The sequence below is a fragment of the Coenobita brevimanus genome, chromosome 56 (genome assembly GCF_032717465.1).
Source record: "Coenobita brevimanus isolate Jiangsu-jjx chromosome 56, ASM3271746v2, whole genome shotgun sequence".
Taxonomy (NCBI): Eukaryota; Metazoa; Arthropoda; class Malacostraca; order Decapoda; family Coenobitidae; genus Coenobita; species Coenobita brevimanus.
Genome location: NC_137009.1, coordinates 27,773,776 through 27,800,958, shown reverse-complemented (window position 1 = coordinate 27,800,958; position 27,183 = coordinate 27,773,776). Strand labels below are relative to the sequence as shown.

Sequence of the window (27,183 nt, the reverse complement as noted above, 5' to 3'; positions counted from 1 at the left end):
TAAAACCCCTTCCCATTCCCCGTCGTCATATTATAGCAGCCTTGTGCAAAGAAAACTATGTAGAATTTAAAGGACCCTATGGTGTGTGTGTGTGTGTGATAGGAATTTTAATTTAATGATAAAAACATCGTGTAAAGAAAGAATACGCGTTTAAAATTTTTATCATTTTAAAAGACTTCACCACTTCTCCGGGGATGGTTAATTTAAGACGAGACGAAAACAAAGATGAGATACTGTATCCACTTCCATTTTATTTCTCAATATTTCTACCAAGCTGTTTATCAGATATGGTGCATGATACTTTTATAATTAGTTTGATTAGTACGTGAAATAATTCCTACAGTAAAGAATGGCCGAGTACTAACTAACCAGACGACTGGTGCACAGCCAGTTGGTTTGCGTTCGGTGAGCTTTTACAAGTCTGCACTATTTTGTTTTGGTTTGAATTTATAATTTTTTTTATGTATTTTCGTGTGCTCTGAGCGAATTTGGCTTTTATTTTCGGTGTTCATGATTGGTTTTCAAATTCCCCCCCCCCCCGTGTCTTGGGGGGGTGGGATTTCGGGGTTCTGGGTGAGAAGAATGGCAAAAGCAAGCATTTGGGGCAGAAATATGGTCAAAATCGGTATGACCAGCCAAGGTGTATTCGTAGGATTATTACTGGCAGCATGAACTCCTTTGAAGTTATGTCTGACACCGAATTTTTCCTGCGGCACAGAATCTCCAAATCCTGTATGCATACTCCTACACAGAGTATTTAAGAACAAATGCCAGTCTTTAATAAGTGAAGAGGTAAGACATGCAATCAATAATAGATTATATTGTGTGTGAATCTTAGAAACTGTCATATGTATTGTTTTTATTTTACGATTTTGAATTTTGAAATTAATCAGTGTTACCAACTCTTTCCCGCGCCTACCCACACGAAGGGGTGCGCTCCCCCGCTTTCAAGATTACCACTTACGTTGAAGGTGTGAGCTTCCACCTCGAGTGGGGTGCGGGAAGGGTAACCCGTGCCCTCAGTTTCAAGACTACGGGCGCATGGCCGCAAGTAAAAATACATTTTGTGCTGATCGTTTTGTAAAGAGATGTAACCACAGTTTAAAAAGTCTGGATGGTATGTCATTGGTTTTGTTGCTCATTTTACTGAGTACACTATTGCAAAATACTACCTTTCCCTTCACTTGAATGCTACATCACTCCTCGTAAATTCTGGAATCCGACGACTCTTCATATCATTTTATTCCTGTTAGCTCAGAATGAATTTATTCAGCTTAGAGGAAATTTTCCGGCTTCAGTCTTTAGATACAGCCTTCGTTAACCCCCTCATGCCAAAAAAAAACTTCCCCTGATCAAAAATTAATAAGTATATATATAAATAAAAGTGTAAAACTCGCTGGAGTTATTTGAATTTAAGTATAAGCCTTTGGAGAAATAGGAAATGTTTAGACTGACGGATTATTGAAAGTCACCTCTCTCGTGTCAGATGTGCTGCAGCATCATTGATAAAATTTCTTTAAAAACTGTCGGCTCGGTTTTACTCCTGTACCTGAAAGCTGGACATGTGAAACACTCGCCAAGGCATAAAGGAAGCGAAGCTTCAATCCTCGGATCCTTCCGACTGTCAAACCAGCGCTTTGGAGGGGGCAGACGGGGATGGTGGAGGCGGGGATGTGGGCTTATGTAACTACCCTTTATCGGCAAACTTTTGACCTTTACCCCGCCTGTGCCTCTCAACCCACAAAGGATGGCTGGACATCTGAGTAGAGTGGCGCCACTTCATAACTATCACTCCCACTCACCTTCAACAACAGTCTCACTCACTTGGTTACTTCAGTACTATCACTGTCACCCAATCTAACACATTTTCCACCTTCACTATCACTCATGGACTCATTCCATGACTGATATTCTCAAGCATGATGCATCTTCACATTCACTCTCACTCACACAGTCACTCACTCAGTTGTTCCACCTTCTGTCATCATGGTGACTGGCAGAGCAATAAAGATAACATAGATAACGCAACTGATAACCTTTCGCTAATGTGCTTGAGCGCTCCGTGCCTCTGCATACAACCTAGATAATAAAAAAGGACTGAGACTTACAAAACAAATTAACCCCTTCAGTTCTATGACAAATTTACTTATTTGTAGCCAGCAATACTGAATGCTATTAAACTTAAAAAGGAACTCAAGATGTGAAGGGGTGTGATCAACACTACTGTATCCTTCTCCAGGAAAACCTGTATTAACTGAATAAAGTGTTGTGTAGGTAACTGAAATGAAAATAATGACGAAGAATGTGTCACTGGAATGAAGTGATCAAGTTCCAATAACAGTGTTCTTTTGAATAAAATTTTGAGCTTAGGACTAATAAAAATGGAATTTTCTCAGTCTTTTCCTTTGCCGTCCTCCACGATCCCTTAACCCCTTGAATCCCGGGACGAATTTCTTACTTTGTGCTTGCCACCACGAGGCGATTTTATTGTTTACTAGTGATTTCTTATACTAAACAGTTTGATACAGGCTTCATTAATCCCTTCACCACTGGGGTCTTCTCTTAAGCTGGATTGAAAAACATCGTCTTTTAGCAGCAAAAGTCGAATATGACGGCCTGGGAGTGAAGGAGTTAAGGTTGTGAGCCAACACCCAGCAACAAGAAACGTTCAGAATATTAAAACAATTTTGTTGATGCTAGTTAATAAAACGTCATGATATTCCTTAATTTGGTAGAGGAACTGTTAAAACAGAAACAATATTTCGGCATAAAATTACTTTTTCTTGTCAATAAATAATTGTTAGCGCGTGTGTGTAGTTATCTGGAAAGGAATAATAGCAACTGTCATACTTCTAGTATTAAGATTTTCTATGATTAGGCTAAATGTGGCCTTGAGGTAAATGTGTGTGTGCGTGTGTGTGTGTGTGTGTGTGTGTGTGTGTGTGTGTTGGTCAGGGGTGGGTGAGGTTGGGGGGCTGGTAAGTTGGTACGGGTGCTGGTTGCCATTGTAGTGTGGGTGATCGTGAGCTGTGAAGACAGTAGCGCAGCGCTGGATATCACAGCAAACAGTGATCGTGTTTAGCCAACATATTATCACAGTAAGTTCCTGTTCTTAATGTTATTTCGTGCTTACAATAATATATTTTTCTGTTTTTTCACTCTGCAGACTGAGGCACTGTACTCCATTAATCCATGAAAAAGTAGAGAAAGTTCTTCGGAATTTGAGAGTTCCTGTTATCTTTAGGGAATTTTTAGAATGGAAGACTTACAGTAGAGGTAGCCTTCATTAACCCCACCAGAATCAGGCATCTCCAGGCATTTATAGTTACATGGAAATAGTAATTTAGAAAATACGTCTTGGGACTGAAGAAGTTAATTTCATTATTGGATAGGCATTGCCGAACTTTCGTGACCATCACATCAGTAACAGTGCGGTTCGTATTCTCGTCAGCTTGAGAGGCTGTTTACCACTTCTTCTATAGCAATTTATTTTTCATACTGCATATTACTCATGTCTTTTACCTTATTAATATTACTTTCATATTAAGATTCATATAATAAAAAAAAACTGATGTATAATTATAAACAAGCCATAAGCATAAATAAATTGGTAAGAAGGGATGCTTGAGAGCTAATTTACCCAAGGAGAATGATGTCTTAACCCGAGGCGTCCCATCGACGTATGGGTACATGGCAACGTTTTGTCACAGCTAGACCCATCGATGTACCGGTACTTCGCGCAATTGCAAGGTTCATAATTTGCAAAATTTTCAATTTTCGCGCATGATTTTTGGTACGTATACACGGGATACCTTCCTCTACAAGATGGCAGGCAGGGACAATGCCTTACCCCGCATGACCTCCCCCCCCCCAACACGCCATTGTCTCGGCAATTCACCTGTTACCAGTGACCTGGCCAATAAAGACATTCAGGGCCAGAGTGATTCCCCAATCGATGACAATGTGGATGACAAAGTTTACGTAGCATTAGAAGAAGAAACAGTCAGAAATGATGATCATGTAATGTCGCCAAAAAAGGTCAGGTATCTTGATGTGTTAGTGAGTGAAACAATGCTTATATTCCCTATGTTATTGTTTGAAAACCAATATACTCTCGTACTACATATAAATTCGTATCAAATAAATAAATAAGTACCGTTTATGAGTTGTGTGGAATAGTTACCCTCCCATAGAACTCGTTTTCTTTGAAGCCAGCCTGATAGAAAACCCAGTAAGGTAAGGCATACTACCTGTAATGAGTATTTTAAACCTCAGGTGAGTGATTTCTCTATGAATTTTCGATGTTTCTCACCAAAAGTGGAGGTTTGAGCAAAAATTTTTTTTTCCAAAATTGGTCGGGATTGGGGGGAGTCAGTGGTGGAAAATCGGTTGGGACGGGGCGGGTGAAAAGACATTCGGTACATAACATGTTGGCAACGTTGTTAGGTCACTTCACAGCGTACAGTCATGATAAATTTCTTTGCATGTTTGTGTCTGAAAAATAAGGCACTGAGTACGTGGAGTTATCCCCAGCTTTGTTCTTCCTGAGGAAAATAAATATAATGTTTATAATGTTTTTTATTCTAAATATCATCCCTTGAGTTCATAGCTGAAGGGAGAATAATTCAATGGGGTAGATTTTTACTGCTTATCACTAGACGGGGACTGATCATGCAAAAGATCTAATTTTGACTCAGCATAAATGTAGAGCGTTTTTTTATCCCTCTTCTCTTACCTGATCAAGATTCCAAACTCCTCACAGCTCAGCTGATAGTCCTACCATTATCTTTCTTGTCACTGGAACGCCTTTTGTATTTTAATCCAGTTAATGACAGGTGAATTTATTTAACTGGGACTGAAAGTCACAGAGCTTGAGGGAAAGGGATTAGTAACCAAACATGACAAGATCTTAATCTGTACCATCGGTCTTATCTGCTTCAATTGATCACCCTCTGCTGTCCTTACTTTACTACCATTGTATTGTTTGATGGGGACGCTCATCATGCACCCACTTAGTGTAGTGATACTCTGTTTTTACGGTAGCTCCACATCGAGTGGCAAGCCAAATGATTTCCTGTAAACCAGGAAAGCATTTACAACGCAGATTGGTAACCTTAGAACCAAGCAACACGTCATCCCTACGTGACAACAAGTGGGTGGCAGAGGGTTAGTGCCTCTCCCCGGAAAACAACTACTGTAACTAAAAATACGAACAAGTCTCGGACCAGGACTGACCAAACGATGACGACTAAGGACCGAACTAAAGACTTGGTACGGATAGCTACATGGAATGCAAGAGGTGCAAATGATGAGGTCAAAGAAAAAGAGATTGTTCAGGTGCTTGAGGGTGCAAAGGTGGATGCATGTGGATTAACTGAAACTAAATGGAGAGGTCAGAGTGTGAGAAAATGGAAGTATGGATGGCGTATATGTGCGGGAGTAGGTGAGAATGAGAGGGCAAAAGAAGGAGTGTGTATTTTTGTAACAGATGGAAGGAGAATATAAGAGAGTATGGATCAGTTGGTTTGAGAATTGTGTGGGTAAGATTGAAAGTTGGCCTACAAATGTGGGTGATTGTGTGCGTGTATGTGCCAATGCAAGATCGTGCAAGCAGAGTGAGAGAAGAGTTCTGGACAAATGTGGAAGCATGCATGGAAAAGTTTGAAAGGAATGAGAGAGTGTTTCTGATTGGAGATATGAAAGGAAAAGTTGGGAATGGGAAGGTGGATGGAGTAGTTGGTGAGGTGTGCCTGTAGAGATGGATGAGAATGGCAGTGCTTTAGTGGACATTTGTGCTGCGAGAGGGTTGGTGATAGCTAATACCCTCTTCAGGCACAAAATGATCCACAGATATACGTGGCGAGTGATGAGAAGGGTGGGTGGTGAACTGAATGAACGGAAGGCAATGATTGATTATATGTGTGTGGAAGAAAGGATGACAATTGAGGTGTGTAATGGATGCAGGAGTATATAGAGATTGGCGAGTGGGCTTTCGGACCACCACTTAGTGGTGGTCAGAATTAAAGTTCAAGTAAAATGGAGAAATAGAAGAGGGGAAGGACAGGAGGAAGTAGTACATACAAGGAAGGTGGAAAAGTAAAGTTAAAAGAGGATACAAAAACGGCGGAATATAAGAGGAAAGTGGAGAAGGGATTGGGTAAATATAGATTGGAGCAGATGGGGGTGTGAAATGAGTGTGCAAGATATTCACATAAGAAATTTGTGCAGCATGTGAGGTGATGTGTGGGGTGAAGAGAAGACGAAAGTGGGTGCAGGGAACAACATGATGCACTGAAGAGGTGAGAGATGCTGTGGCACAAAAGAAAGCATATAGTGAGTGGATGAGAAACGGACATGGAAGAAGTTGAGATATGGAAGGGAAAATTATATGTAGAGAGGAAGAGAGAGGTGAAAAGATCAATAAGAGAGAGTAAGAAGAGAGTGGATGAGGAATTTGGAACTAATTGTGAAGTGGAGGGAATGTAAGAAAATGTTCTGAAAAGAGGTAAAGAAACTTAGACAGGGTGCCAAAGCTGGGAAGTGAAAGATAAAAATGGTAGATTACTAGTGGAGAAGGGAGAAAAAGTGAGCAGATGGACATAACACTTTAAAGAATTGTTGAATACAGAGAATGAAAGTATTGCAAGTATAATTGGCTGGGGAATGGCTGGGAAAAGTAGGGATGTGAGAAGAGAGGAAGAAATCAGTAGGATGGAAGTTGTGGAAGCAGTAAAGAAAGTTAAAATGGGGAAAGCCTTAGGAATTGATGGAGTGTATGGTGAAATGCTGAATGAGGGAGAGATATTCAGTAGTAGAATGGATGTGGAAGATGTGCAGATTGGCACAGGTGGAAGGTAGAGTCCCGGAGGATTGGAAGTCAGGTATAATTATTCCACTGTACAAAGGAAAAGGGGAGAAAGAAGTGTGTGGTAATCATAGGGGCATTTGTCTTCTTAGTGTAGCCTAATAGGAAAAGTATATGGTAGGATACTAATTGACAGAGTTTGGGAAATAACAAAGGATTTAGTTGGAGAAGAACAGGGAGGTTTTAGGAAGGGAAAAGGTTGTGTAGATCAGATATTCATTCTTAGGACTTTAGTGGAAACGTTTCTAGAGAAGGGAATGAAGTTGTATGCGGCCTTTATGGATTTGGAGAAAGCATATGACAAAGTGGATAGACAAGGATTGTGGAAATTACAAAGAATATATGGAGTAGATGGGAAGTTGTTGAAGGCCGTGAAAAGTACGTATGCGGGTGCTAAGGCTGCAGTGTGTGTGGATAGTGAACTGAGTGAATTTTTGTATTTGAAGATTGGATTGAAACAGGGATGTGTCATGTCTCCATGGTTGTTCAATCTGTATATGGATGGAGTTATAAAAGAGATGCAAGGTAGGGCAGTGGATGTTGGAGCGGCCATGGTGAGAGAGGACAGTGTTTGGAAACTACCTGTCCTGTTGTTTGCAGATGATACAGTGTTGTTAAGTGAAGACGAAGGGGAGCTGAAAGGCTTGGTAGATGAGTCTGGGAGAGTGTGAGAGAAACAGAATCTAAAGGTGAATTTAGGGAAGAGTAAAGCTATGGTCTTCGAGAGAAGTGAAGTCCGTGAATGTACAGTGAGGCTTGATAAGGAGGAAATGGAAAATGTGAGTGCATTTATATACAGTACTTGGGTAGTGTGATGAGTAAGGATGGAAGTTTAGAGGGTGAAGTGCTTGAAAGAGTGCAACAGGGGAAAAAGGTTGGTGGTTCCTTGAAAGCAGTGATAAGAAACAGGGAAGTGAGCATTGAAGTGAAAAAGCTACTACATGACAGTATTGTGATAACAACTCTAACGTATGGAAGTGAAGCTTGGACCTTGTTGGTGGGACGGAAGTCTATAGTGAAAGCAGTGGAAATGAGTTATTTGAGAGGAGCTTGTGAAGTCACACATGGAGAGACAGACTGACAAATGAGGAAAAAAGGAGCGTTGTGGTGTGGATGTGGATGTGATAGGAAGCGTTAGGAGAAACACACTGAGGGTGGTTTGGACATATGGAGACGATGGAGAGCAAGGGACTGACGAAGAGAGTGTATGTGAGTGAGGTGGAGGGGGAGAAAGGGAGGGGGAGGCCAAGGATGAGATGGAGGGATGAGTGGAGAGGCATTGTATATGACAGAGAGGGGTGTGAGCTGGGAATAGAGCCATGAAATGGCGGGGGATAGGCCGACATGGAGATGATTTGTTTGTGGCCACCCCTTTCAGGATTAAGACGTCTAGCAATAGATAGATAGATAGATAGATAGATAGTATTGCTTGAGAACTGTATGCTTGACACTCCGTAAATCCATATGCCTAACTTGGGCTCATTTTCTGATGCTTGTTTCCATTTCTTGAACTGCAATTTAATCCATTGTACGATATAGAAATATTGCCTACTAAAGGTACACCCACGAATATAATTATCGGTGCCCCTTGCTTCGATACCTTCTAATGTTCTATAGCTCTAGCCAGGTGTGTGTGTGTGTGTGTGTGTGTGTGTGTGTGTGTGTGTGTGTATTTACCTATTTGTAGTATACAGGAATTGAGCAATGCTCGTGTTGTCCTGTCTCCATATCCACCTTTATCTAGTCTACCTTTACACACATGAATGTTTTTCTCCTGCACCACCTTTTTGTCTAAGTCTTTCCAAATACTTATGTATTTACCTAACATACCTAATTGTGATATAGGAGATGTGCTATGCTCGTGGGTTCCCATCGCTGTTTCTCAGTAAGTTAAATTTAGCTTTAAACTCATTTAAGTTTTTAGACTGGACGATCTCTTTGTCCAGGTTATTCCATATGTCTATACTTCTGTAAGGAAAGCTATATTTCTTGATATCCTTCAAGCTGCTTGACTTTTTCAATTTCATTCCGTGTCCTCTTGTTGCTCTTTTATCCCATAAAAACAGATCTTCTCGGTCAATTTTATCTACTCCCACCATGGTCCAGAATACTGCAATCATGTCTCTCCTCTTTCTCCTTTCCTCTAAGGAAGGCTAATCCAGCTTTTCCAGCCTCTCTCTGTATGACAGATCTGCCAGACTGGGGACCATCTTGGTTGCTATTCTTTGTATTCTCTCAATCTTGTTTATATCTTTCTTTTTGTGTGGGGACCACACTACCGCTGCATATTCTAACCTGGGGCGGATCATGGCCACTTTCAACTTTTTCATCATCTTCTCATCCATATAATGAAATGCTACTCTTATGTTAGTCAAGAGTTTATAAGTCTCTAACTATCTTCTTAATGTGTTTTTCAGGTGACAAACTCTCTTCGACCAGCACTCCCAGATCTTTCTCTTCTGTAATTTTGGTGATTAATTCATTACCCAACAAATAATTCAGTGATGGCCTCCTGGTACTTTTGCCCATTTCCAATATTTTACATTTCTTTACATTAACCCAAGACGTCCCATCGACGTATGGGTACGTTACAACATTTTGCATTTGCCAGTCCCGTCGACGTACTGGTAGGGTTTGCAATTGGAAGGTCCCTAATTTGCACAATTTTCAATTTTCACGCTTGATTTTTCATATGTATACACGGGACACCTTCCTCTATTCCTCTACAAGATGCCAAGCAGGGACAATGTCTTACACCGCATAACCTCCCCCCCACCGCATGCCATTGACTCGGCAATTCACCTGTTACCAGTGACCTGGCCAATAAAGACATTCAGGGCCAGAGTGATTCCCCAATCAATGACAATGTGGAGGACAGAGTTTACATAGCATTAGAGGAAGAAACAGTCAGAAATGATGATCAGGTAATGTGGCAAAAGAAGGTCAGGAATGGTGATGAGTTAGTGAGTGAAACAATGCTTATAATGCCTATATTACTGTTTGAAAACCAATATACTCTCATACTATATATAAATTCGTACCAAATAAATAAATAAATACTGTTTAGGAGTGGTGTGATAGAAATCCCTGTAAGGTAAGGAGGTACTCCTACCTGTATCGAGTATTTTAAACCTCAGGTGAGCAATTTCTCTATGAATTTTCGATGTTTCTCACCAAAAGCGGAGGTTTTAGTCAAAAAAAAAAAAAAATCCAAAAATGGTCAGGACTGGGGGGTGTCGGAGGTGCGAAAGTGGTCGGGACGTGATGGGTTAAATTTCATTTCCCATGTCCGGCTCCAATCATGTATCCTATCCAGATCCTCCTGCAGCATATTACAATCCTCCTCAACCTCTACCTTCCTCAAGTTCTTTACATCATCAGCAAACAGACTTGAATAACTGTTCACTCCATCTACCATATCATTTACGTAAATCAGGAACATTACTGGCTCCAACACCGAGCCTTGAGGGACTCCACTTGTTACTTCCCTCCAGCCAGACATCCTATCCTTTATTATTGTCCTCATTTGTCTGTCTCTCAAAAAGTCTCTCATTCATTCCAGGAGTTTCCCCTTCAGTCCTCCTATATATTCTAGTTTCCATATTAGTCTCTTGTGAGGTACCTTGTCAAAGGCCTTCTCTAAGTACACACAATCCACCCAACCATCTCTCTCCTGTACCACGGCAGTCGCTCTTGAGTAAAAGCTCAACAAGTTGGAAACACATGACCTTCCACTTCTGAATCCAAACTGACATTCAGCCAAAATATTCATCTCTTCTAGATATTTTATCCATCTGTCTCTCAGGATTCTCTCACACAATTTTGCTACCATGCTGGTTCGAGACACTGGTCTATAATTCAGGGGTTCTTCCCTGTTTCCTCCCTTATAAATTGGTACTACATTTGTGCTCTTCCATTCTTGTGGCACTTTCCCCTCTTCCAGAGAACACACGATTAAACTGTGAATTTTATCCGCCAGTTATTGTCTGCATTCCTTCAGTATCCAATTAGAAATTCCATCAGGTCCTGGGGCTTTCCTTACATCTTGAGTTTCCAGTAATTTATACACTTCCTGTACCTCCACTTTTATATCTTTTATCACCGGTACATTTCTAATAATTCTCTCCCTTTCCACAAACTCTTTTTCATTAGTGAAAACCGATTGGAAACATTTGTTCATTATTTCAGCTTGCATTGCTGCATCTTTATAGACCTCTCCTTTTACTTTCAGTTTGGTGATTCCTTCCTTTTGTTTCAGTTTGCCATGAACAAATCTATAAAACAGTTTGGGTTCATCCTTGCATTTGTCTATTATACCTTTTTCAAAATTCATTTCTTCTTCTCTACCTATTCTTGTGATTTCATTTCTAGTTCTTTTATATTCTTCCTTTGTTCTGTTGTTACCTCTCTTTCTCCAATTGTTCCACGCCTTATCTCTCTCTTTTTTTGCTGTCATACACCTTCTATTAAACCACTCCTTTTTCCTGTTTTCTTTCTCTCTTACTCTTGGTACAAATGTTTCCACCCCCAGATTATAGAGATCTAGAAAGATATCCCACTTCCTCTGCATCTCTCTTGTTTCTCTGAATTTTCTCCAATCCGCATTTTCAAAAAATTGTCTCAATCCTGTAAAATTTGCTTTCCCAAAGCTGTATCTTCCCTGTCTATGAAGCTCGTCTCTTGGCTCGACGTTCCCTATTATCATCTGGAACTCAATGACCACATGATAATTTTTTCCTATAGGACAGAAATATTTCAATGATTCTATTACATCGGGTTCTTTGATAAACAGTAAATCTAACCTTGCTGGTGTAAACCTCACCTCAGAACCTTGTCTCTTCTTTGACCCATTGCATCATCACATTATTCATTATTATATTTAATAATATAGTGCCCCAAGAATCCTCGCTGTTTCCTGAGTCCCATTCCTCCCAGTTCACCTCTTTACAGTTAAAGTCACCCACCAAAATATTGTTGCTTTTCTCAATTATTTTTTGTAAATAACTAGCCATATCTGACAACATCTCCTGGTATTCGTCATCATTCCATGCTCTCGTCTTCGGGGGGACATACACTACCGCCATATCTCTCTTGACATTCTCTCCAGTTTCCAATTTCATATATATCACTTCAGCCCTGCCTTCTCCCATTTCCACGGTATCTACATTTATGCTGTTTTTCACAGCTATCATCACTCCTCCTCCCATTGTTTCTTTCCTGTCTCTTCTCCACAGTTTGTCTTTACCATCTCTCAAATGAACATCAATATCTTCTCTTAATTTAGTCTCTACAAAGCACATGACATCAGGTTCGTGTTCTCTCAAGAAATCGTTAATTTCAAGCCTTGCCGATATTAAACCATCTACGGTAGTATATATCACCTTCAAATTATTTTTGATGTTTTTTACACCCTCTTCTCTCCTTCTCTCCATCTGTACCACTTCCTCAATTTCTGATCTTCCATAGCCATCCCCCTAAGTTTCACTCAATTCTATTTCCTTACATACCACTTCATTACTTTCATATCCGTCACTCTCCAGATTAAAAGTATTACATTCTTCCTCTGCTCATTTATCATTTTTTTTTTCCTTTACTTGTTCCTTCAATGATTTTAAAACTTCTCTTTCTTCTTCATTCAAATCTTTTCTTATTATAATATATTCCATCCCTGCCTCTTTGCTTAATTTCCAGGTCATTTTAAGTATATAATTTACTACACTTTCTGATGACAACTTGACCCTCATTGGTCTTGTTTCCCCTTTCTTATAAGGTCCTATCCTCCCTACTCCCTCAATTTCTTTTACCCACTTGTCTCCCTCGGGATCAATCTTGCCTAATATTCCTCTCACAAGTTTCGTGTCTCTCTCGAGTCTCATGGATCTAACCTTTTCTTCCTCCTCCCTGTTTCCAAATATCACCACGCATCTGTTCCTTTCTACAGTTTCTCTCACTATTTTCTCTTTTTTTCTTCAGTATTTTCACTACGTTTTCTTCCATTTTTTTCTTGTTCATTTCCCTTTCTTTCTGGATGATTTCTCCTAAGCTGACCACTTCTTTCTTTTCTTCTTCTACGTTTGCCCACTTTGCCTTATGCTCTTCTAATACACTACTCACCTTCTCCGTTTTATTAGTACTCTCTTCTAGTTTTCTCTTCAATTCGATATTTTCACGCTTCAAATTTCTAATCTCCTCATTCACCGTCTCATTGGACTGGATCAGACTCTCTATAGTGATCTCCGTATTCTCAGACACGTCCTTTAACACTAGATTCTCCACTTTCTTTTCAAGTTCACTAATCCTCATAATCAATGTTTTAACCAGATCCATGTCATTAGTATTTCTATCAAATCCTGGAAATTCGAGTCCCTCAATGTTTACATTATCAGCCATGTTTAATGTTGGTTACAGTACCAAAAACAGCTGTTACCGAAAATACTACAAACATTCATGTATACTCTTGCCAATAAATCTTTACATTTTTGGTAGTCTATATTTACTTACAGTATTTTAAACTTAAAACAAGACCATAGGAGACAGGACAAACATAATTCCTGGAAACTACTTAAGGTTTGCAGCGGTGGCTGGGCCTGGGCCTGGGAGCAGTCAAGAGACGTCCGTTCATTGTGGCTGTTGGCTAGTGTGTGTTTGTGTGTGTGTGTGTATTTTGGGCAGCTGAAACTACATATGCTAATCGTACCAAAATTGGCACAAAAATCGCAAAAAATTCGCTGATGTGAAAAAACTTAGTCCCATCACGATTGAAAAACTTTCACCATATTTAATAAGCTATCATAATCTGACCAAACAACGTTGCTCTTGGCGTCGGCATAGGATCTCCATAGAATTTTTTGCCCCAGCTGTAACTAAAATATATATTAACAGCACGAGAGCCCTCCGCAGGAGCAAGTGCAAGGGGCCCGAAGGGCCCACGAGTACTTGTTTGCAACAATTACTGGCACGGAAGCCATGAATACATGTTAAGGGTTGGTACACCTGATCTAATCTCTCTCTCTTTCTCTCCCTCTCTCTCTCTCTCTCTCTCTCTCTCTCTCTCTCTCTCTCTCTCTCTCTCTCCCTCCCTCTCTCTCTCTCTCTCTCTCTCTCTCTCCCCCTCCCTCTCTCTCTCTCTCTCTCTCTCTCTGCCGTGAGCACACGTTAAGGGTTGTTACACCTGACCTGATCTGCCCCCCTCCTCTCTCTCTCTCTCTCTCTCTCTCTCTCTCTCTCTCTCTCCCTCTCTCTCTCTCTCTCTCTCTCTCTCTCTCTCTCTCTCTCTCTCACTAGATAGAGTATAGCTCCTGTAGTTTCATGTGTACAATGGATAATTCATGGCAATAGACATAATATCCAAAGCAGAGTCTCAGAACTTATGCCTCTAGATAATATGGAAATCAAAGTTCTATTTGTCTACTTTGCACCTGTTGAATCCGATTTTACCACCCTAGGGCTTTCTTACACACTGTGATGAAGTGACAAGAACAATTAACGTTTTAAGAATGGATTTAAGGGCAAACTTTATAGGCCTAACTGTCCAGTATATACAACACCCCATGAACAATGCCTATAAAGTATACACAGTATGTATCATAATATAGTATTGCTTTAGAACTGTATACTTGACACTCCGTGAATCCATATGCCTTACTGGGCTCATTTTCTGATGCTTGTTTCCATTTTTATAAATTAACGGCATAAGCGACACGTGAGTGTAGTAGTCCATGGCTTACGAAAATTGAGAATGATATACAGTATACCACCAGTTTGTTGAAGGTGATAGCGTGAAGGGGATGATCAGTAGGCATATACAATTATTTTAGGATAGGCTTTTACCTCAAATGGTTCTCGATCTGCATGTAATGTAAGGAATTGTGTTGCCTATGAAATTGCTTCAGCTTAAACAATTTCAGCATCGAATGAGCAGTGCTCATATTTAAAATGGTTTCGGATTCTTTCGTAACACTTCTTAGATAACTATTTATTCTGTCCACTACACATCAACATCCTCGTTTATAATTTTAATGAAAATCATGTTGATACTAATATCGGTGGGGAGGTGATCTGCATTCCTACAGGACCCAGGTTGTAATTCCCGCTGGGGCAGGGCACAGTTTAACCCGCCCTGTCGCAACCAATTTTCCACCACTGACTCCCCCCAATCCCGACCAATTTTGGATTTTTTTTTTTTTTTTGGCTCAAACCTCCGCTTTTGGTGAGAAACATCGAAAATTCATACAGAAATCGCTCACCTGAGGTTTAAAATTCACGATACAGCTCGCAGTACTGCTTACCTTCTATCAGGCTGGCTCCAAAGAAAACGAGTTCTATGGGAGCGTAACTATTCCACACCACTCATAAACGGTATTTATTTATTTATTTGATACGAATTTATATGTAATACGAGAGAATACTGGTTTTCACACAGTAATATAGGCAATATGAGCATTGTTTCACTCACGAACACATCGACATACCTAACCTTTTTTGGCGACATTACCTGATCATCATTTCTGACTGTTTCTTCCTCTAATGCTACGTAAACTTTGTCCTCCACATTGTCATCGATTGGGGAATCACTCTGGCCCTGAATGTCTTTATTGGCCAGGTCACTGATAACAGGTGAATTGCCGAGACATTGGCGTGCGGGGGGGGGGGGATCATGCGGGGTAAGGCATTGTCCCTGCCTGGCATCTTGTAGAGGAAGGTGTCCCATGTATAGGTACCAAAAATCACGTGCAAAAATTGAAAATTGTGCAAATTATGAACCTTCCAATTGCACGAAAACTGCTACGTCGATGGGACTAGCTGTGACAAAACGTTGCGACGTGCCCATACATCGACGGGACGCCTTGGGTTAAGGATCTGAATTTCATAAAAATAATACTTTACCAGAAGACCTGCCGACATGTAAAAATACCCCCGCTAATACCAATACACCTCTCCTATATCAGACAGCCCTAGCATTTATTCAATATGGACAGTGGGTATCAGCACCGAAGTGGTGACATGTAAGGGGTATGGTATGTAGGAGGACTGCTGGCCCTTCAGAGCAGGCTGTAAAGCCTATGCCCAGATTCGGACTCACAAAAAAAGTAAATTATAAAAGGCAGTGATAATTCTGTTCAAAACAAAGTGCTTTGTAGGCAGTGCTACGAAGCCTCTGATGCCACTATGAATGCGGACCTAAGGCTAAGCAGATCAGGGATACCAGCCACGCATGACAGCTCAGTTTATTTTCAGATCTTTCGTCCAGTGTGTCAATGTTTCTCACTCAGAAAGAGTTCTGATTTTTTTTTTTTTTTTGTTGGTGTACATTGCTACCTGTGAAACTGGTATGCCAGATTACTTCAGTTTGCAATACATAGTACGTTTTATTAATATTGCTAGCTGAACAGAGTCAGCAACAAAAATCCTGCACGGCTCACAATCGTAGTTTGACCCTGAAGCATGTGAAGTTTGAGGAATGAAGCAGTTCATACCAGTTCATTCCCCACCCGATAGATATTGTACCAAAGTTATGGGAGAGGGGAGCGGCGAGGGGAGGGGGTATAACAATGAAGTGATCCGAAGGAAAAGTCAACAGTTTTATTGATAAAGGCTTTTTACGAGTATTATATAACTTAGAGTTCACATGCAAAAACGACCTATCAGAGCAAGATGACCGAAGAACTACTGGTTCTTAGAGACAAAAAGTAACATCAGCATCAAAACTGAATGTGCCAACAGCTGTTTTAACAATTCAAAGGTCAGAAGATACCTGGCAGACCAATCCATACAGTACTTTATAATACTCAACACGAGGCAAAATCATTGTTTGACACAGTATTAAGATGGGTGTCCATGCAAACCACCTAACCCCCAGCTCCCCTAACTGTACAGTACATTGTGGTGTGCAGATGCGGGTGTGGTTGCTGCTGGTGGCTGCGGTGGCGTGTGTGTCACCTGTGCAGGCGGGTCGTATCCTCTTCCTCAGTCCTGTAGCGTCAAAGAGCCACAAGAACTTTTTTATGGGCATCGTCAACGCACTGGCAGACCATGGCAATCAGGTGACTTATTACACACACACATGAGAGAGAGAGAGAGAGAGAGAGAGAGAGAGAGAGAGAGAGAGAGAGAGAGAGAGAGAGAGAGAGAGAGAGAGAGAGTTTTCCTCATGCAGTATTACCCCCTTTATCCACTGTTTTGGAACCTCAGGCGGTGTGGATGGTAGTAAATGCATCTGCCAATCCTCCTCATATAAATATAATCCCACAGACTACCACTTACCCTCAGAGCCATTACACAAAATTTTTACACACTTCTCTTCCAACACTCTCAAAACTTTCTACATTATTGCCTACCTATGAACTATTGGGCAGGGGCGCGTGATTTCTCCAGCAATAAGAACTGTTGTTCTTTCGCCCTGTGCAATACAAGAGTTCTACTGGTGAAGTGCAAGAGGAGCGTTGTATATGAACCACTCTGAATAGTAACTAGCTATCTATCTGTTGCCAAACTCCTTAATCGCGCAAGGGCGACCACGAACAAATCGTCTCCATTTTGCCCTGTTCCTCTCCATATGACTCCACCCCCCCAAGCTTACACCCAACTCACTCATATACCTCTCCACTTCATCTTTCCATCTCATTCTCGACCTCCCCCCTCTTCTTCCACCATCTAGCTCACTTACATACACACTTCCTGTAAATCTCTCACTCTCCATCATCTCATGACCAAAACACATTAATGTACTTCTCCTAACGCGTTCTCTTACATCCACACCACAACGCTCCTTCACTTCCCTATTCGTAAGTCTGTCTCTCCATGTAACTCCACGTGCTCCTCTCAAATAATTCATTTCCACTGCCCTTTCTCTTGACATGTTTTTTTCTCAGCATGGTCCAAGCTTCACTTCCATATGTTAGACACGGTATCACAATTACTATCATGCAGCAACTTTCTTACTTCCATGCTCGCTTCCCTGTTTCTTCTCACTGCTTTCAAAGAACCGGCAACCTTTCTTCCTTGTACTTTTTCAAGCACTTCATCCTCCAAACTTTCATTCTTGCTCAACACACTGTCCAAGTACTTAAATGCACTCACAATTTCCATTTCCTCTTCATCCAACCTCAAGGTACATTCAGTGACTTTATTTCTCTAAAGGATCTTAACTGTTCTCTTCCCTACGTTCACCTTTGGATTCTATTTCTTACACACTCTCCGAAACTCATTCACCGAACCTTGCAGTTCCCCTTCGTTTTCACTTAACAGTATTGAATCATCTGTAAACAACAGTACATGAAGTTTCCAAACCTGCTCTCCTTCATCAGGGCCACTCCAATATCCACTTACCTTCCTTGTATCACTTATAACCCCATCCATAAATAGACTGAACAACCATTGAGACATGACACAACCCTGTTGCAATCCAACCTTCAGATCGAAAAATTCACTCAGTTCATTATCCACACGCACGGCAGTCTTGGCATCCTCTTGTACTCTTCACGTCATTCATTGACTTCCAACCTACTCCATATATTCTTGATATTTTCCACATTTCTCCTCTATCCACTCTGTCATATGCTTTCTCCAAATCAATGAAAGCCTCATACAACTCTTTTGCCTTCTCTAGAAGCTCTTCCACTAACGATCTAAGAATGAATATCTGATCTACACAACCTGTTCCCCTCCTGAACCCTCCCTGTTCTTCCGCAACTAATTCCCCTGTTATTTCCTTTGCTCCGCCAGTAAGTATCCTACCATATAATTTTACTATTAAACTAAGAAGACGAATGCCTGAATGATTACCAGTAACTTCTTTTTCCCCTTCTCATTTGTATAAGCGAATAATTATACTTGACTTCTGACTTTCAATGTCTGGGACTCTATCTTCCTCCCAGGCCAATCTGCACATCTTCTATATCCATTCTACTACAATCTCTCCCCCATGCATCAACGTTTCACCACACACTCCATCAATTCCTGAGGCTTTCCCCATTCTGATTTTCTTCACTGCTTTCACTACTTCCATTCTACTGATCTCTTCCTCCCTTTTCACCTCCATCCTTCTCCCAGCCTTTCCTCAGCCATTTATACTCGCATTACTTTCTCCATGTTTAACAATTCTTTAAAATGTACTCTTCGTCTGATCACTTTTTCTCCCTCCACTATCAATCTAACTTTTTTGTCTTTCACTCTCCTACCAACTTCTTTATCGCCCTTTCTAACTTTTTTTTACCTCTTTCCAGAATATTCTCTTACATTCCCTCTACTTTACACTCAAATTCCTTTCTAATTCCTCAACCACTCTCTCCTTACTCTCCCTTCTTAATCTCTTCACCTTTCGTTTCCTCTCCACGAATAACTTCCCCTTCAGTCTCTCAACTTCTCCCGTGCCTCTGCTTTCCATCCTCTCACTATGTGCATTATTGTTCTGTGCCACAGCTTGTCTCACATCTTCATACCACTATGCTGTTCCTTGCACCCCTTTTCGTCTTGAATAGTAGCAAAAACTGTAATATCAGTCACTGTCCTTGCCTTCTTAAATACTGTAATTATACCATTGAATATATAATCAGGAATGGTAAATTTTGACACTGCTGTATTTGATTATATACACGCCGTTGTAAATGTAAACCAGGTAATTATTCCTCCAACACCAGTGAATGCAGAGGCGGATCCAGGAATAATTTTGAGATGTTGCCCACGTCATTTTCCAAAGAAATGAGTGTTCGACATCCCCTTGCTCTTAATCAACTAAGCAACATTTCTCAGCAAGGATGGTTTGTGTTGCAGAAATAAACATAATGACAAGTAAAAAATGCGTTATATATATGTACAGTACTGGGTATTACCTTACTGTGATAAGTCAAGGGTGTTGCCCTGGCAGCTTGAGAGACATCCCTGGATCCACTCATCGGATTGACACCATCTGTATTTTAATTCTGCAACTCCAAGATTATATTTGTAAGTTTGGGAAAGACCTTTTCAAGTGCAAGTGGTAGTGGAGGAAGTTACTAATCATTTGAAATCAAAGAATCAATCCTAAATCTAATAATATGACTTTCGATGAGCAAGAATGGATTAAGGTAAAATGGCATTACTGCAGTGAATAGGTTATAAAGGCTGCATAGAAATTCAACTCATCTTTTATCAACAGTAATAGATGTGTGATAATTTTTTCCTTTCCATTTTTTATGGCCTTACATCGTTATTAGTCATCAGAAGTCCAAATTCCCAGGACTAAACATGTAAGGCAATAATAATCAGTTGTCTTCCCCTGAATGGCATTATGTAAGCAATAAATTACAATGACCCATTGGATTTACTAAGTAATAGGGGAAAATGAGGTCATTTTTAAGAGAGGTAGTCAAAATTGTCTAGCAATCAGGTATTTACGTATAAAGTCTGAAATATACAAATAACGAATGATGTTATTCAGTTGTGTTATTCTGCAGATCACAGTAGTGTCTGCTTACCAACCGTCAAATCTTCGTAAGAACGTGCGAGAGGTTGTGCTGCCCGACTTGGATGTTTCGAGAATCGCTCCCAACACGTCTGATAGTAAAATGACGGGACTACTTACCGTCATCCGGGAGATACCTGGAATCTGTTCTGATGCCTTAGAAAAGGAAGAAATGCAAAATCTTTTAACCGAAGAGTTTGATCTTATAATGCTCTCTGCAGCGTTCTCTGACTGTTTTCTGTCAGTTGTTCACCGAATGAAGGTAAATTTTCTTTTATGTATTCTCTTACTATTTGTGCCATGTTTCTTACGTGAATCAGTAATTTCACATTTACCACCCTAGATGCATTAGTGAAAAGTAGACCGTGAAACAGTGCTTAAAGTGGCAATTATTTCCAGCAAAACATTATAAATTATAAAGCATAAAAACTTCATAATCAAGGAATTGTTAATGACTAAGTGTGGCAATTACACACACACGCACTTAAAACAAGATTTACGCAGTCCATGGTGACACTGCACATTAAAAAAAAAAGATTTTAACAGTAAGGTTAAACAAAAAAGAACTATCTTCAGTGACCTGATGAGCAATCGTTCATAAGAAAATCGCTCAGAACTCTCCAAGAGCTCTGTGTGATTTGTTTTTCTTTTGAATAACAAATATTACCAGTTTTCATCCTTTGTCTTCATACAACAGCACACAATTGAGTATATTGCAGTGCAGTATGTTGTGTTGATTACCAGGTGTGTCTGAGATCATTTCTTATTAACTGATATAAGCTGGTATACATTCAGTTGCCGCTTCTGTTGTTGTCTATTGTTGTATTTTGATTTGTTTTAATACTGCCTCATATGTTTATTTCCTCCACAGGTGCCTTTCATATATGTTTTTCCAGCTGGACTGGTCAGTCCTTTTTCTGATATCACAGGAAATCCAAGTTTCCCTTCTTTTGTTCCTATCAAGTTCCTTCCTTTCACACATCCAATGACCTTTACACAACGGGCTGTCAATACCCTCTCAGAGGTCATATATGGGATTTTTAATGGACATTTAACGCGTAGGTACGTGATATTTTTATTATGTTTGTTAATATTGTTTTCTGAAATATCTTGTTTACAATGTTAGATGTGAAACAATTAAGGAGTCTTTAAATATTAAATACCTTAATCTTATATATCAAGCTGTACAGGTCAGTGCTCTACGGTGTACTGTTGCTCTATTGTACTGAATGTATGAGTGCAAACTGTAGTATGAAGAACGTTATGTGATATTATAACAGTTTCCTGTAGGAACGGAAAATGATGGTGTTAGCTGGTTGTTGATCATATGTGGACGCTGAGAGCTGATAATGTGTATAATGCCAACACTGCAATAATGCCATTATATCTCACTCTGCCTCAAAATACCTGAAATGTAAACTTATGAGAAATCTCTTGTTGTATAAGGCTAGGAAACACTCTCCATTAAAGTCATGCTATTATGAAAAATTCCCCATAAGTTAAGAAAACTGTCAAGTAATAGCAAAACTAAAATCAGTATTGGGTCATCAGAGTGAAGTAGTTAATACTTAGATGATGCTGTTTAAGAAAAAATATTTTTACTGTGCTGTGTAAATTCTGGCATTGCAGTATTGAGAATGAGTGTCGCCGTCGAGGTCTGTGCCCAGAAGATATGCCCAGTATGCATACCATCCGCTACAATTCCAGTATCGTACTCATTAACAGGTAAGGTGTAATGTACTTCACTGGGAAGCGCTCATTTCTTCTTGTCTGTCTATTATTTCCACTTCACCTTGGCTTAAAATTTCAGTCTTTCAAATCTTGAATGTTGAATAAAATGTTACTCATAAGGAGGTGCTATGGAAAAGGTAAGAGATTTGCTTTCTGTCACCAAGATATGTAAAATAACTGGAAACGGAAAAAATCGTCGCCAAGTTATGATGGGTGAATCGTAATCCCAGATTATCTAGGGTGGCCATGACAAACACATCTAAAGTTTTCTGTCATTAGTAAAATGAACATTTTACCACTGAAGCATACATTGTGTCTTCTGAAACCACTCATACCTGCAGTAACTTCTTCGTTAACACATAAGTTATCTTCTGTCTCAACAGTGTGAAAACAGTTGACTTGCCACATCGACCAATTGTCCCAGCTGTTGTACATGCAGGGGGCATCCACTGTCAACCTTCACAGCCTCTCCCTAAGGTAAAAAGGACTCAGTGTACTTATGCTTATAACGAAGTTTTAGTTTTCGCCACGGAAAAAGAAAAACAGTTCAGTATTTGAGTAAACTATGAAGCATTTCAAAGCATAATCATCTCTAACGTTGCTTAATAATTAGACTGCTTACAAAACTTCATTTATCATTAGTATGTAACCCACACTATGGTAGCATATCTGTACCCAAGACTCTCGTGTTTAACATTTTAGATATATGCCATCCCATCATCTGAGGCCTATAAGACAAAGTAGTAATAATGGCACACTTCTTTCTACAGGCACTGTATCAACTTTTTGTACTGTCTTAAGTTATGGCAGCAGTCACTGCTTTCTTTCACAGTCTGTTTTATGGTTGTCAGTTTCATAATATTATAGATAGATATGAGTGATTCAAATCCACATAGCACCATATATATATATATATATATATATATATATATATATATATATATATATATATATATATATATATATATATATATGCACAGAGAGAGAGAGAGAGAGAGAGAGAGAGAGAGAGAGAGAGAGAGAGAAATAGATGATAGATAGATAGATATAGATAGATAGATATCATTATCAGTCATTACAAGTCCACTGAAGAACAAAGTCCTTGCACAAACTTCTCCACGAATTCATTGAGCCAATCTATGCCAATTTTCCCCTGCAGATTCCTTAATCTCATCTCGCCACCTCCTGTCTGGCCTTTTCTGCTACGCTTACAGTCTCTTCGTGTCCAGTCAGTCAACCTCTTCCTTCATCAGTTATCCCTTTTTCTTGTTACATGGCCTGCCCACCTCCATTTTTGTTCTTTCATAACTTCTATAATGCCTTTGACTTTGGTCTGCTCTCTAACCCAAGTTGGTCTTTTCCTGTCTCCTAAAGATATTCCCAACATTGAACTTTCCATTGCTCTCTGAGAAAGGATTAGTTTCTTTTCCATCGATTTTGTCAGTTTCCAGGTCTTACAACCATAAGTCATAGCTGGATTTATACATTTGTTATTAATTTTTTGTTTCATACAAACTGGCATGCTATTTTTCGTAATATCTCTATGTTTACAGAAAGCTTTCCATCCAATTGTAATTCATCTTTGTATTTCACTATCATGATCTTTCGTTAATTTTATTATTTGCCCCAAGTAATTGCACTCTTCGACCTCCTCAAGACTTTCTTCGCTTATTCTAATGACGCTATTTGGTGTATTTGGATTAAACATTAGTTTTACTCCAGTTCATCTTTATCCCTGATAGAGATTTTCTCTGTTCAGGCCATTTAACATTTCTTGCAATGCCTCTGTTGTTTCTGAGATTAGGACAATGTCATCGGCAAATCTCAAATGGTTTAGCTTTTCTCCATCTATGTTCTACGCCTTTGTTCTTCCAGTCTAGCCTTCTGAAAATACTATCTAGGCATGTTGTAAATAAATTTGTGAAATTGTATCTCCCTGACGCACGCTCTTCTCAATCTTATTATTCTCTGAGTCCTTATGTATTTTAACTGTAGCAGTTCCCTCTTTTTATGTATTTCCGAGCAGTTTTACAATGTTCATTTCACTCCTTGTTCTTGCAATGAATTTATAATTACTGTGCTCCACTGATTCAAATGCCTTTTCGTAATCAACAAAACTTAAGCACAGTGGTTTATTACAATCTATAATTTTCTCAGTTAGCAAATTCATTGTGTGTAGATGATAAGTATTCGAATATTCGCTTCGGAATCCTGAATGTTCACAAGGTTGGATTTCCGCCAAATTTGTTATTATTCTGTCCGTAAGGACTTTACTGAAGAGTTTGTAAATGACTGATAATAAGCTAACGGGTCGATAGTTACTACGATCTTTTAAGTCACCCTTTTTTGTAAAGTAAAATAACTATTGCATTACACAATGTTTTGGGAATTTTTTTCTTTCTTATACTTTTAGTTAATAAGTGAGCAAGCCTGATTTTTACTTCTACTCCTGCATCCAACAGTAAATCTGCTGCTATTCCATCTTCTCACTGAGCTTTCCCCCTTTTCGTATTTTTAAGGGAAATGTTTACTTCGTCTGGTGTTACCTCAGGTATTTCACTTGTATCAACTGAAAAGTTAGCTATTCGTACTATGGTCATTGATGCATACAGTTCTTGGTAAAATTCTTCACCTCTCTTCATCTTATCTCTGCATTTAATGACTTCACCGTTTTTTTTCTTGCAATGATGTAATTTGTTGCTTTCCGAGTTCCATTTTACGTCGGATCTGTTTCAGACTTTTTTCTTTTTTAATGGTTCCTTAGATCTGATCCAGGTTTCTCTCGCTCTTTTTTTTTTCTCTCTGGTTCTCATGTTTATGAGCTTATTTAATTTCGCTAATTCTATTTTTTCTTTTTTTGTTTTCATTTTCATTTCATTTCCTTTTCTCATAAGCTGGATATGATATATATATATATATATATATATATATATATATATATATATATATATATATATATATATATATATATATATATATATATATATATATATATATATATAATCATCAGCCGTTTGAGTATCCGCTGCAGGACCGGCCTATGCCGAACGAAGTCGGGACGATACAGCCAATATATCTCTACTAAGTGGCTTAGGCTGTCTAGTAGGCATTGTATGTAGGGTGAGAAGTGCTTGTAAGTGTAATTGTTGTGTTGGAGTGGCTTTGGATGTGTGTGTAGTCTGTGAACCAAATGTAATTGGCCCGTGCAAGCCGACTGCGTGCAAGCATACTTTATAGTAAGCGACACTGGTTCAACCACAGCACCCCTTGTGTCTGCCAATGCAGTATGTGCCCGGGTGAACACTCCCAAAGTTTATTACCCTAGCGGGGCACGAACCCTGGTTCACCCGTGTACGAAAATGCACACTCTACCACTGTACCACAGGCTCTCTCTCTCTCTCTCTCTCTCTCTATGAAGAAGCATTACTTTCTGCAAGTGGGAAGTGTAGTCTATTAACCGTTAACCGTAGGCGGTTCCCAGCCATCGCCCACTCCTCCCTACAGGGGATTTCTGAGATTTTGGAAACAATACCCTTACTTTAAACTCTGTCTGCCAAACTATAATAGCTAGAGAAGCATATAAAAGCTCATAAGACTCAACAACTCTTCCTCTTTCCAATGAATGTATCCCGAGGTCTCTATATGGTCCTATGATAAGTAAGGATGAGCTGAAAACGAGTGGTTTCTCACGTTGTGCCGGGCTTCTCCGACCGCGTGCCACTGGCCGTGGCTTTAGCCTTGGTGGCCAGCGTTGACCCCACTGACTGGAGTGGTGATTGCAACACTGTCCGCATAGCCTTGGAAGGGATGTGGAAAATTACACTCGTTTCCACACTTCTTACCATAGTAAGAATGAGTCACCATCCTGTCCATGTGGCTCCCGCAAATGTTTACCACCCTTTCTATAGTGCCACTATGCCCCGTAGGTGTGTGGGAAGGGAAATATCTCTTCGTTTTTCTGTACTCACTTCTTCCATGAAGTAGGCCTATAATATTTTCCCTTTAGTAGGACACTTAGAACTGCACTTGACATCACTGTTATGGGTAACTGCACTTTGACAAATAAATGTTGTTGCTGTTTGAAGCATTATCGTTGACTATAAGGTAATTATTTGTACTATAATTCAGACTGCTTTGTACTAATCAGGTTTATCATGAAAATCATATAAATGTTTTACATAATTTACATTATTTGTACTTTACATCACAGATACACTGATGCTCATATTGGGCACAATTCCCCCCGAGTATTGAGTGAAATAATTTAGTTATAGCCAAGCAGGAAATTTTCTTTCTGTCCCGCTCACAAGTGGTTTTCTTTCAGGTAACAGGTAGGGTACACTGATGCTCACATTCAGCACAATTTTCCTGAGTAATGAGTGAAATAATTTTCTTGTGTATTTTTCTTTGTGGCCCACCCACAAGCGGTTTTCTTTCAGGTAACAGGTAGGCTAACTCAAGGTCTGTCTATCTATCTATAGCCCGACGCCCAAATCCTGCAAAGGGTGGCCGCAGACAAAACGCCTCCATGTTGCTGTCACTTACCGTTTGACTGCCCTCCCCCCAACTCACTGCCCCCTCCTTCATACACCTCTCAACTCCATCCCTCCACCTCATCCTCTGCCTTCCCATCCCTCTCCCTCCTTCCACTTCACCTACATACACCCTCTTAGTCAGTCTTTCATTCTTCATTTTCTCCACATGTCCAAACCACCTCAGTGTATTTCTCCTAATTTTCTCAACCACATCCACATCCACCCCACAACGATCCTTCACTTCCGAGGTACCACCTCATTTGTTAGTAACATTGCAGCGGCCATTACTAAAGACAGTAAATAGAAGGTGTGATATGTTATGGGCATGTAGTGTGGTGTAGACAGTTGAAGGTAGAGGTATTATGAGAGCATGCTGGACCCTCTCTGTGTAAATGAATGCACTGAAAATGTTCAGCAAAGGGAGATGGTCAGGAACAAGTCCTGATGGCTGGTGAAACGGGAGCTCCAGCTCTCTCTATCACCAGCTTACCATCCACCTCGGGAGTACTGCCCTGTTCCACTGGTGCTACAGTCTACTCCTCATGTCTCCACGGTTGTTCAATCTGTATATGGATGAGGTTATAAAAGAGATACAAGGCAGGCAGTGAATG

The 27,183-nt window shown here is 39.9% G+C and overlaps 1 protein-coding gene across 1 annotated transcript in view; it reads left to right on the top strand.

Moving 5' to 3' along the window:
- LOC145401676 (UDP-glycosyltransferase UGT5-like) overlaps positions 1-27,183 on the top strand; it is a 137,909-nt gene that overhangs the window by 54,863 nt on the left and 55,863 nt on the right. The window contains exons 3-7 of the mRNA XM_080273864.1: positions 16,759-16,908; positions 20,299-20,568; positions 21,178-21,372; positions 21,943-22,031; positions 22,421-22,514. Coding sequence (XP_080129990.1) covers positions 16,759-16,908; positions 20,299-20,568; positions 21,178-21,372; positions 21,943-22,031; positions 22,421-22,514 — 798 coding nt within the window. The remainder of the gene's footprint in view (positions 1-16,758; positions 16,909-20,298; positions 20,569-21,177; positions 21,373-21,942; positions 22,032-22,420; positions 22,515-27,183) is intronic.